Source organism: Chelon labrosus (genome assembly GCF_963514085.1).
Source record: "Chelon labrosus genome assembly, chromosome: 7".
NCBI lineage: Eukaryota > Metazoa > Chordata > Actinopteri > Mugiliformes > Mugilidae > Chelon > Chelon labrosus.
The window spans coordinates 28,249,403-28,264,840 of record NC_140343.1 but is presented as its reverse complement, the minus strand read 5'-3'; the positions used below and the strand labels follow the sequence as shown (position 1 = coordinate 28,264,840).

The 15,438-nt window shown below is 40.9% G+C and overlaps 1 protein-coding gene across 1 annotated transcript in view; it reads left to right on the top strand.

Annotated features, from left to right (window-relative positions):
• Positions 1 to 626: 626 nt before the first annotated feature.
• The window catches only part of p3h2 (prolyl 3-hydroxylase 2), a 48,588-nt gene continuing 33,776 nt past the window's right edge, over positions 627 to 15,438 (top strand). Inside the window, exon 1 of the mRNA XM_084548621.1 lies at positions 627 to 1,293. Within this exon, the coding sequence (XP_084404747.1) occupies positions 877 to 1,293 (417 nt within the window). The 5' untranslated portion in view covers positions 627 to 876. The remainder of the gene's footprint in view (positions 1,294 to 15,438) is intronic.

Sequence of the window (15,438 nt, the reverse complement as noted above, 5' to 3'; positions counted from 1 at the left end):
GAGTAATGAATGTGAGAACGTTTTAAATGATAAAACCGTTTATACCTATCAATGACCACAAGAGGGAGACAGTGTCCAGTAAATATCGCCCTCAGCTGTGTCTCTCAGGCGCTGACAAGTATTCATTTTGTTTACGGAAGTTTCCAGAAGATAGAAAAGGCAGAAAATCCGCTTTAAAATAATCAGAATCTGAATTTATAATATTCTACAACCATATCATTTCCATATGGCATTAAAAAAAAGAAAAGACAAAATAAAGTTGTCAACGCTAGATTTATCGCATAATTGCGTAAATTGTTTCGAGATAAGTCAAGATAAGTGTTTTGTATATATGTACCATTCTAATTTAGAATGGTGGGCAATCTTGGAATATAAACGAGAAAAACAGAGGAAAGTATTCCTTTCAGGCATTTTGTAGACAATTTAGTCTGAGATTAGGTCACACTTTTCCATTTCAGTTTTTCTCTTTAAGACAAACTTTACGATATGGTAAATTGTTGGTAAAAGCCGCCTGTCTGAACGCTTATTATGAGATAAAGTAAAAATGTATAAAAGCAGATTTCTCGTGTTAGTGCTGACTCCTCGAAGGACCCCCGTGGTTCCTCCACTGGTTCCTTGCTTGTAAGGAAGGGGAGCTGTGATTGTTTTGTGGCCATTCATCTCTTGGAGGGGAGGAGTTAGCCGCGCCACGGAGGGGTCATGACAAAATGTGTGTCCCTGATTGACTAACATTATTTCCGCCCTGCTCCGGTGCAGCTCTGAACATCTCTGCCTTTAGAGGAGCATTTAAATGGACCGTGAAACGAGTTTGAGCTGATTGCTGTGACCTGCCTGTTGTCCGCCTGTCGCTCCTCGCTGTCTGAACCGAAGCAGAGAATGGATGGAAACTTTTCACCGGCTCTTATCTCGTCTATAATCCTGCTATCCGCCGTGTTGTCATCCTCGACAGCTTTTCTGGAGCCTTACGACCTTTTATATGACAACGCAGTGCAGGCATTTTACAACAGCGACTATGAAACTGTGGTGCGCTACATGGAGGGAGCGCTCAACAGCCACAGTGAAGTCCGGCGCACTAAAGTCCGGTGCCGGCTGAGGTGCCAGGACCACCATCAGTTTGAGGAGACCTTCTCGGACCTGCGCTTCTTCGATGTGGTTCTGCGGAGAGCGGCGTGCATGAACAAATGCATCGAGGAGAAAGTCGGCACACAGTCTGTGCACAGAGTCAGCGAGGATGTAGTTCAGGACTTCAACAGGAGGATCCCATACAACTATCTCCAGCTGGCTTATCTGAAGGTAAGGGGTGGGGGGTGTGGGGGTCTGCTTCTGAATCTGGTCTGAAAGAGGGCTATTGTTGCCCACTCAGCGGGGAATAGTTTATCTTGCTGCCCAGCTCAACATTACCTGCTGCTGCATTCTTCATCAGCTAGAGCTGCTGCCCAGCAACGTGATGCGGAGCGATAAGAGGAGAGGTCACAGGACGATCTCCAAGCATGCAAAGTGCCAGTACCTCACTAATATGCAATATAACCACACACATGTTGGATCATACTGGATGTCTTGGTAAACCTCAGAAAACAGAACGTTGTAAAAGAATGCATATATTTGCCAGTATTTACCTTGTTTGTATATAATGTAAAAACCCAAAAATGATAGCTGCTATTAAACAGGATGGTTTGGAAACTTTAATATCAAAACTGAGAGCAATAGATAAACTGTAAACCTAACTGGAATTCGTCAACACTTTCTACAAAGAATACATCAAATCATATATTTAGGAAAGGTATAAAAGTACCACACATACTATAGTCGGTAATACTGGCCTGTTGATATTACTGGTCAGACTGCAGAGACCTAAATATTACATGGATGTCATGGGAAATGAAACACAAAGTTGTTTGGGTCATTTTTAGAAAATTCAATCAATTAAATGTTATTTATATAGTGTCAGTACAAATTGTCTCAAGACACTTTACTGAACCCAGAGCCTGAAACCCCCAGTGCAAACACAAAGACAACAATGGGAAGAAAAAAACTTAAAGAAAGTTAAAGAAACTGGAGGAGTTCAGTCCCCGCCAGTGGCAATATGATGTTGGTTGGTCTGTGTGTCTGCACACATTGATAGTAACTTTCCTTACAGGTGGATCAAAGCTCAGTAGCTGGGCCACATCAGCTTGACTTGATGACTGTGCACTTGTTCGGTCCTTTGTTTACAGCAAAGGGTTTGTTTTATGTGGCTCCTTTGCCTGCAGTGTTAGTTTTGAAGAAAATGTTTGTGAGTTTTTCTTTTCTTCCCTGCCCCTTCCCACAGTCACAGTAGAAACCCACTTTCTAAAAGTGCCTAACTCGAGGCCAGACTTGAAAGTGCATTTTTTTCCTACTAAATATACACAAGAGGAGAATATTTTGTCTCCATTCAAACACTTTTCCACAACAACACGTACTTCCCACGAGGTCCATCTTTTGGCTGGGCTTTTGGTGAGAACACAGCGTGGGAACAACTCAGTAGAAAGATAAAATTTGAGAGCTGGAAACAAAGTATAATAGCTTATTCAGACTCTGTGTGTTTGACATTCTGTGGTGCATCTGTTCCCAGGAGTGAGGACTGATGTATCTGTGGTATTCTGAAAATATTAGCCTTAGGTTTTGTGTGCACGCATTTTAAAAAAAAAAAGAACTATGAACAGCACTCATGGATATTTTCATTAAAGGATCTTTATTTAGACAGTCTAGTTAGTAGATGACAGATGAAACGTATGGAAACTGAGCATACATGACTGCAGCCGTGTTACAACGATTCCTACATCTCAGTCTGTAAAGAATTAACTCAGACTGTAGTGTAATCTTATTCTTCATTTGGCTAAGGCAGCAATATTTTAACCTATTTGGAGTCCAGCTTGGAAGCTGGCACCATCTCCTCACACGTACCTGACACCCAGTCAACTTCCACTGCTGTCGACTGCAGACTGGTTCCAAATGCCCAGTCGATGACACATGGCTTCCTCTTCTCAGAAGTGGTAGGAAGTTGCTCGGTCCTGTTACTGTCTGAGGGAAAAATCCTGTTTTTTTCTGAGTCAGCAGAGTACAGCTGAGCTAACGTACTCATAAAAGTGCACGCTCCTGTCTAGACATGGGACATGGCCTTACGCGCAGATGCTTGCCCAGCTGTAAAAATATGACTCAGCTTTTAAGCAGAGAATTATGATTTCTCTAACATCTGTTAAATAAGAACAGAGAGAGAATAAAGTAGTACATTATGTATTTTTTTGGTATAACAAAGCTCGTGAATGTGTGAGCAGATCTTTATTTCAGCTTGTCCTGGGTCTGATGTCTTTATGAACGGAACACATGATGGGAGGACATCAAGGCTGAGCGCTTTGATCTTGATCCCACTGCAGGTAAAGAGAGGCAGAGGTGGGCCGTTCCTTTTAGCCAGGCCGATAGGAGCATATCAGACCAGTCAGTGTGTACATAAGCACACTGATATCTGATTTTGAATGTGTATATGTGTATAGGCCCCCTCACATGTGTGTTAGTAGGGGGGGTACTTGGTGGTATTTATGAAAATAAATAACATTCCTGCAGTATTTAACATTCCAGCGTCACACACCCTCCTCCAGAAAGCCTCTGGCATAATGCTGCCATTGGACTTGTTAGAAGAGACTCCACAGTCAACAACTGTTCTCCTCAGTCAGGCTGCTGCGCACGTCCCCAGCTTTACCATCATTTAGACTGGCAAATATTTTATTTTCCTGTTGTGGTCTATTTGCTTTTCTAAAAAAAGCGAGACACGCCACCTTTTGCTGGTATTAAAGGGAGACTTTTGTAGCTGCCACTGGCCGCAGCTCTCTTTACAGCCGCCCAACTACAGCGATCAAAAATCTTTCCTCGGGGACAAGTTGAGATTGTATCTCCACCAGCTTTATTCTTAATATGATAGGTCTCATTGTGTTGATATTCCAAGACTCATGAAAGTAGGACACTTGGTATCATAGGTAGGAGCTACTATTAGAAAACAATTAAAACTTTTTTGTGATTATAAAAAAGCGAGTGAAAGCCTTAATGTAATTGTTGTTACGAATTGTTTTGTCTTTTGCTAAGTAATACTATACCTACTTTGTCACAAGAACCTTTTTTACTTGGGGACAGAAACCCTGGATGAAATCGTTGTATTTTCTTTGAAATCATATTTGTGTATTGTATTTCCAAGCACTTTAATCCCAACACCTGCAAAAGTGTCAGTCATTCCAAACTTCTTCTCTGCAGCCAAACATTCTTTTGTCTTAAGCTAGATTTATGCTCTTTCGTTGATCCACCCCATAGCAGGCACCTCTTTGGTGACACAGACTGCAACTACTGCAGCATGCAAGTACACATCATCTACTCAGACCTTTTCTCTCTTTTGTGCCTTGCTGCATTTTCAGTAAAGGTTCGTCCATCATTTCATTTATTTTCTCCAAGATATGCAGCTCAGTTCCTAATGAGCTGCTCATTACAGAACAGCGCACAAGTATAGGTAAATGATCGCGCCTTAGGTTACCTGTGTAGGCTACAATTTAGGTCCTGTGGTAGTGTAAAACATACTGAAAAGACCAACATGCTTGAAGTTATTTACTTTTTAGGCCTTTTTAGGAAATTTTAGGCCTTTTATACCTTTTATTTTTGATAAGTGGTAGTGGAGAGAGGCAGGAAGACAATGTCAGTGTAGCTGACCACACTTATCCATGTTGGTAACTTTTAACTTGTAGTCTAAACATAGCATAAAAGTATTATTTGAGATCTCAAATTTGATTCCAAATATGTCAGACTAGATTTGAAACAGGATGGTAGGAGTTAAACATCTACACCATTACAAGCAAACCCTGCCAACTTTGCCCTCTCTCCCATGCCTTGGCTATGACAAATATTCTGTTCAGATAATTTTCCATTATTAGCCTCTGTGGAGAAATCTGTCCTCTGCATTCAACCTATCCAAGTAAGGTTGCATCACAATGCAGTGTGTGGACGCTGAAACATACAGCTGCCAGCTAATGTGTCTATATGCATTCATCTCATATTTTCAGGCCACAGTGGTGCTTGTCTCAGAGCTTGCAGTGACCCAGCTCATCCCGTACAGATTTGGGAGTTAAGGATGCCATTTACTAGTAATTATGGGAGCTGATGATGTTGTGTAATGTTGATGTTCTCATCATGTGCACCCATTTTAACCCAAGTTATGAAAACAGATGGGGCTTTTGGAGCCATCAGTGTAAATGTAGCACAGATTCCGAGGAACAACAGTGATGAAAAATGTGGAGACTTAGCGGGGATTCCAAAATGTAAGCTATGGTTTAATGTTGCACTGACAGAGTAGAGAACTGCTCTCTTGGAGTAACCATCCCAGCTTCATTTTGTTTCCAGAACCTCCTAGCATGATGTTAAAAGTTGAAAGAAGGTCAGGACATGCTGGGAAGACTGCTGCTGTAGTGAGGCAACTTTGGAATGTCACTTTAAAGTCTCAGCTCAGTCGCGATCCACTCTCTCTTCTGATTGTATTGATTTGATCACAACACTGCAGACAGCTTGGAGCACAAGTTCAATCCTGGACGGCCACATGGTTAGATTAACACACATGGTGTATGTGTCGTATGCTGCAAGGCCTAAATGAAGAGAAATTGCACTGAGGGGTGAAATGTCTCTTTCCATTTTTAGACTTCCACTTATTGCTTGTACCCCATGAGGTATGTTCGACCTAGTCAAATTTTAGTGGAAAATAAAACGATTCTGTAATAACATAGCTCCTAGCTATGAGTCTTTGTGTGCTCGATGGGAATCACAGATGATATTATTGTCATCTGCAGCTGATAATAAGGGGACTGAAGGGTTCAGACACACCAAGAGTGAGCTCTGAGTTTTTAAAGACAGTAAAAACATTTGCCAGAGGCAAGCAGGTTGTTCGCCGCCAACTCAGATTTATGTAGTCGATGTGTCCACGGGGTCGTTTTGCGGTTATCCTATTTGGAAAGTGCTGCAAGCCTGGATGGAAGATGAGAGGTAGTGCAGGCACAGATGACTGCAGACTCAGACTAGTTTCGCTGTGACTAAATAACAGATCCATTGAGAGCACAATGTCGTCTTTCCTACCTTTAAATTACTCTCTAGATTTCTCTGGGTACCAGTTTTGTGTCCGTCCATTATTTGCAACATTTTACATAAAGACAGAAAATTCTTACTTTTCATATCGATGTATCTGCATGACTTAAATTTTGACATCTGGCCAAGTCCGCAGAGGTCCTTGTGGACACCTTTACGGACATCCACGTGCAGCCCAAAATCTGTGACTGTGCAGACTGTATACACAGCTAGCCAGCTTCCTGTGGGAAGTTCTTTCAATTTCTACAGAAATTCCGTGTTATGTTGACCCACTGTGCTTTGGACGGGAAGGCAACAAAGTTTGGCTGGAAGATAGTGCTTGGCAACCGTAAGCCTTAATCAATGCTGCTGCCTAATCTGTAACTAGTTGCTATACTTACAGTATGTTATACTAAAAAAATTGCAAAGTTATACCCAACCTTTCAGTACCATCTAAAGGAGACCTGTGTGTTTGGTTCTGTAAGATGTGAAAGGCAAAGGCACTGAATAACCAATTTACATAGCAGACTGACATGTACACAAGTTGTAGCGTGAAGGGAACTGCCCACATTCAAAGTCTGCATCAGTTCTGGCACGCGGATGTGGAAATCATTAATTGGTCGTTTACTGTTTTATTGTTTGTTTTGTCTGTACAAAAACTGGAGTTCTGCTTTTAGAGTTGTGAGCTTAGCATAGCCAGACACCGTTCTTATCAGGATACGAATCTGCTTACGCAAACAAATGATTTGATTGGGCTGGCAGATCTTTGCTAGATCATAATCAATTTTCATTGGAGACCAAAGCAGGGAAGTGTCATCTTGCCATCTTGGAGTCTGCTGGTTTGTTGGCAACCAGATCCAGTGAAGTCATTACACAACAAGGTTGAATATTAAATATATGAAGTGTCAGTTAGTGAGTGTTAGAGAGCGTACAGGGTAAGATGGCATAGAAAATTCCAAATTTAAATTCCCAAGACAACAAATACCTGTGTTTATAGTATCTTAACAATAACAGGAATGGTAAACAGTTAATGCACGACTGGATTCTATCTTTAGAGTTTACAACTTTCCACACACTTGCAATTGCATTACAATGCTCCCCTGGCTCTAGTAGCCTAGTGTGAAGAGCTGTGTTTTGATCAGACATTGCGGCTCTTGGCTGTGCCAAAGGTCTTCTGCATGACTGGATATGAGCGGATAACTCATCACAGGAATGCGGTGGCATGCTGTGGCACCCCCATATTGTTCTCAACCTGATTAACAATTAAACTTCAACAGGAAAAGAGGTCACAGCAGGTTGCAGGAGGTCGCAAGAGGCTGGTTAACGATCAGCACTGAAAATAGTGCAGTGATATATAAGCAGGGATGAGACAGCAGCTGTGGGAGAGAGTCAGAGTTGGCTCAGAGATGACTTTTTTAAGTACTGGCATCTGTGAAAGTGTAGCTGAATCCCAACAGAACAGCACACTGGCCAGAAATGGAAGCTGGTAGCAATCAACACATCTTTGATTCAATCTACCAAACCTCTTGATTAATTGAGACATTTATCACTCTGGTCACGTTGTGACCACATTGTATTACTTATTTATTAAAAATCACAATATCCTTTTTCAGAAAAGGGAGAATTTGGACGAACGTTTATTGTCAAGAGCCAACCGACTGGAGAACAGCATTAACATATACATCTAAGAGTCTTTGTTTTGTTGTTGTTTTTGAGTAATTGACAGGTTCTCTGGTTTTGTGTGTATTATTCTTTGTGTTTGGTGATTATCAGCCTGGCCAAAGTCTCCAGGGTGTCTGAGTGGAGGTATCAGGGATAGGATGGAAAAAGCTGAGTTTGCCAAACATCTGTTCAGCTTCACTTGTGACTTGAACTATGTGTTGGCTACTGTGGGCCAGAGAAACCACCTCTCTCTGTTATGTGATCATAATACTAAAGTGGACAATTGATTTGCTGATGTGTTGCTTCAGACAGAATATCTGTTGACAAAAAGTTTGTTGTCATCCTACAGATGGGGCACAGGTAGGTTCAGGGTCTACTGACTGGTGGTTGTGGCTTTATTTCTTTTTTCCAAAATGTTTGTTCACATAAGCCAGTGGCCATTTCAGGAACTTTACTGAGTAACGTAGTGTCCTCAGACTTAACGCATGTTTGGCTATGACAAAACAGTTGGCACATATTTAAGCCAACCTTTCAGTCCATGCGAAAAGGAAAATGTTCCTCAGCTTTTGACATATCTTCTATCCACCTCACAGCTTAGTCTGTACAACCGTGAGCTATAAATTTTTCTTGCGTCTCAAGTTGCCTCCATCCTCGGAAGATTATTTCTGAGAAGTTGAGGGCTATAGGCTGTGGAGTGGAAACCACAGAGAGGGGAGAGGGTGCAGGAAGTTAAAACTGGTAGGAAAACACTGGAAAATGAAATTGCTCCTTTGGCAGTTTAGATCTAGACTACAGAGACACAGTGCTCACATGGTTTTCAAGTATTTCACCTGTGCCGATCAGCCATGTATTGAACTAAAGGCTCCTTTAGTGAGTGGGTCCCATATTACAAGACGTTTGTAGTGTTTGGCGTGCTGTGGTTGAAGTTGCAAGGCGCCTGCAGGCCCCAGAACACAGCAACCAATTTTTCATTTGCTGAAGCACACATTTGCCACTGCGCTATCATAGCAGAGGAAATGCATGTTATTCTAGTTCTGTGTGTGTGTGGGAGAGGCCCAAACATTGATGGTCTCCACCCTCTTGACCAAGCTGTGTTGACATTAATTGGAATCTGCTTGAGTCCTTGTGTAAATGGAATCTGACTGCAGAGAGAGCAGCGATGAAACACCACAGCTGTACTGTTGTTTGGAATCCAACATAGCCCCATGTTGTAATGCCGTTTACAGCTTGAACTTCACTCTGTGGCATACTGGTCCACAACGTTGACATTAAAGATCTGATGATGGATGAAATGACAACTGGACATTAATGGCAGTAATCATGTTCTTTCCCTTAAAATAGGCCCAGATTTTCAATCATGTTTTAAAACTTCAATCTTTAATTCTTCATCAAGTATTACTCACAGGCAAGAATCATTCATATACTGAGATTAGTTTGTTAGCCTATTTGACCCCACAGCTGTTTCCTGTGAAATTTAATTAGTGTTGATTGTTTATCCAGCCCCACTCTGCTGTCGTCAGCCTGTAAAGCAATCATTCACATGGTGACTCTGTATTATGTGTGTGCTGCATAAGCACACGTTGTTGGGGTATTAGAGTGTTTGTACTACAGAGATTGAGATAGTTGTGTAGATGTCAGATATTACAGAATGCCTGAGGTATGTTTCAGCCATGTACTTCCTTTCTTGTATTGTAAATATTCACCACATAAAAAGACCGTTCTCTGAATTCACCTTATGCTACACGTCACTGTGTTTAAGAGCTGGCAAAAAGACTCTTCTTTAATTCCGCTCCCTCCCCTCTTCCTCCGCCTGCCAAAGGACAGTTAATCATAGCAGTGTATAATGCCAGAATCTCGTGCTTATCTTTGTCCTTAGACATCAGCATCTCCTCTCCCTGAGAGGTTTTCCCCTGCAGGTGATGTAACACCTATTTAGGGAGCAGGAGAGAGTAGTTTTCGTAATCCAATGTTGACCCAACCCCCAGTTGACACTGACCTCACAGTGCCTCCACATCTGGTTCGGGTCTCTGAATTGCGGCTAATAACAGTGTTGAACAGTGGTAGGCACGATGAGGAGCCACAAACAGGCCTGTCTACTTTATCAGAGTCGTGTGACAGGAATGGAGAAAGTGACGTTGAGGCTCGATTTTTTTTATTTGGTAGCGCATTATGTCATGTCTAACCAATAAGAGGTCCTTCTCAGTGGTTCAGGTAATTAGCCAATTAGATCATGGCTATCATATACTGCTGCTTTCAGTATCTGAGGTAAGCCCCGCAGGATTTGTGTAAGTTGCCTGTCTAAACACAATGGTCTCTATTTCATAAAGATGCCTTACAACCTCAGACTACTTCTTGATTGTTGCTTACACTATTATTCATGCTGCTTAAATTAAATAGAGACCCTGATATAGAGAAAAAATAATAAGTCTGTTTCTAAAATATGCTGGAAGCAGCTTGGCACTCTCATCATGTGGCTGGGTCATATCTCATGGCTTCCAGGGATGGGGATTTAACTGGATAATACAAAGTGCGTACGTTTTGATCTTGCATCATAAGCTTGTTTAGCCAAATATCCTTAAAAAAAGACCCTGCTATAAATTAAGGACTTCCCCTGAGTAGCAGGACTATGTCATCTGCAAAGCATTCTTGAATCCACTTGATGGCTATTTAATAGTGTAAATCTACGACTGAAAATAACATCATGTATAGTGAGAATGAACCACAACACTGAAACGAACACAACGAGCAGTAAGACGCTAAAAAGTTCCATAGAGATGAGAACTGCAGCGTTCAGGGTTAATTCTCTGTGGGCTCGTGTGAATCATTGTAAAATATATTAAATGGAAAGTCAAAACTAACTTTAGAAACCACCATTTTACAACACAGTGGTAGTTTGGGCTCTATAAATAGCCACAGTGGACTATCATTTTGAAGTTTGGTATTCGGTTGTTTCTATCCTAGCTTTTTGGTGCCTGTTGTGACCGTATTTGGAGGAAAGAGAGGAGCTGGGGTGGAGCGAGGGTTGGATCTGACTGAGAACCTGTGAATGGCTTGTCAGTCATTTTCGATCATCTCAATCAAGCCAGACACACTTCTCTTTGAGGCCTAATATCTACTGATCGGGAGAAGTGACTTTAGCTAATGAGGTCAGAGGGACATGTTGAAATAAAAACTTATTGAGTATTTTATGAAAGTAGTTGATGATTTATGGGGAGCTGCTCAACCCACCACCTTCAGTGGTGTTCCACATTGGCTATACTTGGTGGCTACGCTTGTCTTTTATATACAGTCTACGTTCCTGCCCAGAAATCGTAAACATTATACATAGATCAGTTTTCCAGAGTGCCATGTGTATTTTTAAGTGTTTGTGAATAGTGATTGAGTTCACTGTGAAAAGAATTACTGTGGCAGCAGGACTGACGAGCCCTGACATAGTTGTTGAATCTACAAACAAATGTTGGTTTTATGTCTTCTCCGTAGCAAACAATAATTTACAATGATTTGTTGTGCATTATTTTAGTTTCCCACAAAGTACTTTTTAATTGTAAAATGATTTGTATGTGGCTGCTATTCTTTAAAAAGTTCAGGATGATATAATGTGATTTACTCTTTGTCTGACTCATAACACTACGTGTACATGTTGCAGTTTGTTTTACAACAGTTTTTATGGTTGGCTCCTGCTTGGGGCTTGTGTTTATGTTCAGGTCTGTTTGCCAGTTTTGTCATTAAAGTGCAGATTTGGAAGGCAAGTTTATAAAAATCATTCAGAGCTCTGTAATGTCACCCAATGGAAGAGCCCCCGTGCAAGAATGTAAACTTTTTGGCTTCAGCTGTGATTTTGAGAGAAAACAACTTCAGAGCTGCCACTTCAAGACGATGTATTACCCTCTGACCACATGCACTCAATAAATGGGAAGGCATCAGTCTTCTTGACTGTCTCCATGCAGATGTATTCATTGGACTTGTGAAGATAGAGGGATGCTGGAAAATAAACGCTACCTCCTGTTGGAATCGTAAACAGTTTGACACAGCCAAGGCCAGTTTTGGACAAAAGACATTTCTCCAAAGACAGTTTGGCATCCTAGCAGAGAGTGTTCAATGTAACCCTGTTTTTTGTGCTTCATATATTAGGGTGGCATGTTTATAGTCATTTCTTGTTTTAAACTCGAAGTTGCTCTATTTTGCTGGCTTTGGTTCCCAACCCCAAGTTTTGTTGGTATATTTGTGGTGGATATTTCTGTTTATTAGGAGGCCCTGAGAAAGAAAGGGAAAACAGCTCATTGAGATTCCTGTCACAGTGTAGATTGCAAATAAGAATTTGCGAGAGGAAGATACTTGCTTTGCTCAGTTCTGACCTTCATTTTTGTGTAAATTGACCGGTTACATGTTAGGATTCTGGTGCTTCTGGCATTAATTTCTGGTTCAGTGGAGGATCTAATTCAAGGAACTCTGCAGGAATTTAATAGAAACAGGATTATCCTCGTGCATTGTCATCTGGCGTGAAGACAGGGCCAGAAAAACAGACTTGACAAGCCGCTTGATTTAGTAGACAAAATACTTGGGGTGCGTTAGGTGCAGCTCAGAGGTATTTATATAACGTGGGTCCACAGGAAGGCCAAGGCTATCCTATACTGTCCTGACCAGCTCTGAAGGAGTTTGAACTCTTGCTTAGAGCACAAAGGGACTCAAGTTTGCTTTTGTTTTCATGGCCATTACTTATGTTCAGCATGGAGTAGCACAGTGCACATAACTATGCATTGGTATGCTATTTTATGTACTAATTTTATCCCAAATAGTTTCAACAGTCTTCACACTAAGAGAACTATTTCATATTATTCAGCATATTGATGTGTTTCATTCTCCTGTCGAGGGTGTCATATTACCTTTACCCTAGTTGCCAGGGAAACGCATATTATATTGTGATATTGGGCCTTCTTGTGCTCACATAGTCATTTAGTTGTATAGAGTTTTTTTTTTTTGCAAATTTATATGTCTTGGGAAAAAGTTGATCTCTTCCCATTATGCCTTTGCTTTTCCTGTTAGGAAACTGTTAGCTTTGGCGACTTCTAGGTCGCAACTGTTGCCTACGAACAGTGTACTTACAACTTAAAGCCAACGGTATGACTTAAAAGTTGAGCATTTCATGAAGGCAGCAGTACTTTAGAGAGCAGGAAAGAAAAAGTAGTTGCAAACTAGCTAATGAGTCACTTAGTTGTTGCTCTTTTCAGTTAGAATGAAATAACATAACGTGGATTTGTGATTGTTGTGATTGAGTTGTGATACGTTTAATGGTTGCTCAGGTGTTTTATGTGTGTCAGTGTTTATATGCAGGTAGTCGTGCTGTGTTTGTTGTGGCTAATTTGCATTGCATAAAGATGCGTTATAATAGTGAGTAAATATCTGATAAGAAGTTAATTATATTAACATGCGCTAGGTTGAGACTAAAGTATGCAAACTCTCTCTGTTCACCCGGTCAAATAAGTGTTATCTTATAGTATTTATGACTCTTCATTCCAAACTGATGACGAACTTTTAATTTTCCTTGCTGTCAAACTGCTTCAGATGTTATCTCAAACTGAGATTATTGTGCAATAGTGCTGTTAAGTGGTGCAGCAGATAGCAGTGTGGATGAGAAAGCCATGCGCTGCCAAGTGTGTTTTTAGACCGTGACAACAATGCATCTTTTGTACACGGACAGCTTCGTCAACGTATAATTAAAATGAACATCTGTAGATGTGAATTATTCTGGGCTGTACGTCTTGTCCTCCTTCCACATGTGCATTCTACGTTGTAGAAATCCACAGGTCTCAGATTTGCCTTTTCATGTTGCTTTACAGGTCAACCTCAAGCTCTAGTAAAGTAAAGTCCAATGTGTTTCCTTTTAACGGTCTAAATAAAGTAGTGCATGGTAGTTAGAGTGGTTTATGTTAATTATAAGTCTTAGGAATATCTCACATGTTCCTGCCATATGTTGCCTTATGAGTGTGATGTTCCTTGGCACGGCTGAAATAAATCATAAACTGTGAACTGTAATTTACTAAATTCCTTTCTTTAAACTGAACCACGTCTCATTAAGATGTTGAATGTCAGCTGAGCAGCAGGAAAATTCCTTTGTTACTACTTCCTCTCAGAAAAGGCTACTAATTAATGACGCCCAATGCAGGAGCACACCTTGTGGCTGGGTTCCTAAGCAGCAGTAGGGATACAAACAGAACCAATGACAAGGCTGCTGCTCCATGGGTTAGTGGTTTACAGCATCTCCTCATCAAGGAGGAATTTTTACATGGTTTGGGCAGAAAGCTGAACCTCTCAGACTGTCATTCTGAGGAAACAAGCGGTTAATTCCTCTAGAGAACCAGTAATAAAGACAGAAACTGGGATGAGAGGGCTGAATATGACTTTCTATACAGTAGAGCCATTGTAATGTGCTGAAATTGCTTCATTACGTCATGTATCTCTTGGACAGTAAACAACTGTTCTTTGTACACATAGTTTAAGTGGAAAAATGTTGCGGGTTATTAGAATTGCGTAGTGTCTCTGAAGTAAAGTTTGATTTGTTTTATGATTGGCAGTGTGTCAGCCTTTCTTGACAACTTAATATCCTGTACATCAGGTTAGTGCTGATACAAGTATGCTCTGCTGGTCATTGTTATTGGATAGTTTTTTCCAAATACCTGAAGTGGCAGTACATTTAATTAAGTTTTCCTCTGAGGATGCTCTTTGTGTGAAGAAGTTTCTTCAGCCCTTTTGTCTCCTCACTCTTAAACTCTTGTGTGGGCCTGAACTCAGCAGTTCAACAAAAACACAGCGCTTTTTGTCCTCTCACTTGCCGGCTGCAGTGTGGTTTTCACTAGCGTGTAGGCATGTCGTACATACGGTTTTCCGTGCTTTTACAGTACAGTCTGGCCACCGTTTATGTGGTTTCGGTGCACCGTCGGCCTGTGGGAGGCTTCCACTCGGACCACATGTGGGGCGCGATTGACATAGCCGAGAGGTTCAGTAATGGCGTGGCCAGGCGCTGTCTTGGCCTCAGATATCAAATTGCTGCCAGGGCGGGATGAGCTCATGTGAATTGGTGGCATTCAAACTTAATTTTAATATATTTATGCCCAGTTTTCACCAGACCCGAACAGAATTGTTGAAACTCTGTCTGCAATTATTCAAACTTCTTTAGTTCGATATATTTGTGTGTGCAGGGATGAATAAAAAACTAATAAGGTATATTCAAACAAAACTAAATAGAAATCAGAAAAAGTACCAACAAGTTTTCATGGGCTCCTATAAAGAGCGTAATAGCACAACTAATACTGATTATTTGAAGCTGAAAAAGTAAATGGTCATATACTGTATTAGCCAGAGGTAATTTTGAAAGGTGCCTATGTGACTGTTTTTAAATGAATTGTGCCCAAGTTTAGTGATGAGAAGAACATTTTACTGAAAAAATAATAATAAACCACCTTTTATCATTTCTAACTGCAGTTTCTGTTGCTTTGAGACAAACTTTAAGACAAACTAATTTAAAGTATTTTTAATGGGTTTACTGTTGGCTGATAGATACTGTGACACATTTATTGGTGTACATCTAAAAAAAAAAGTTTGATGGTGTCAGCGTTAGCATGATGTTAGACCATGCTCTTTTTCCAGTTTTGCTATGTGGGGTGTGGTGGT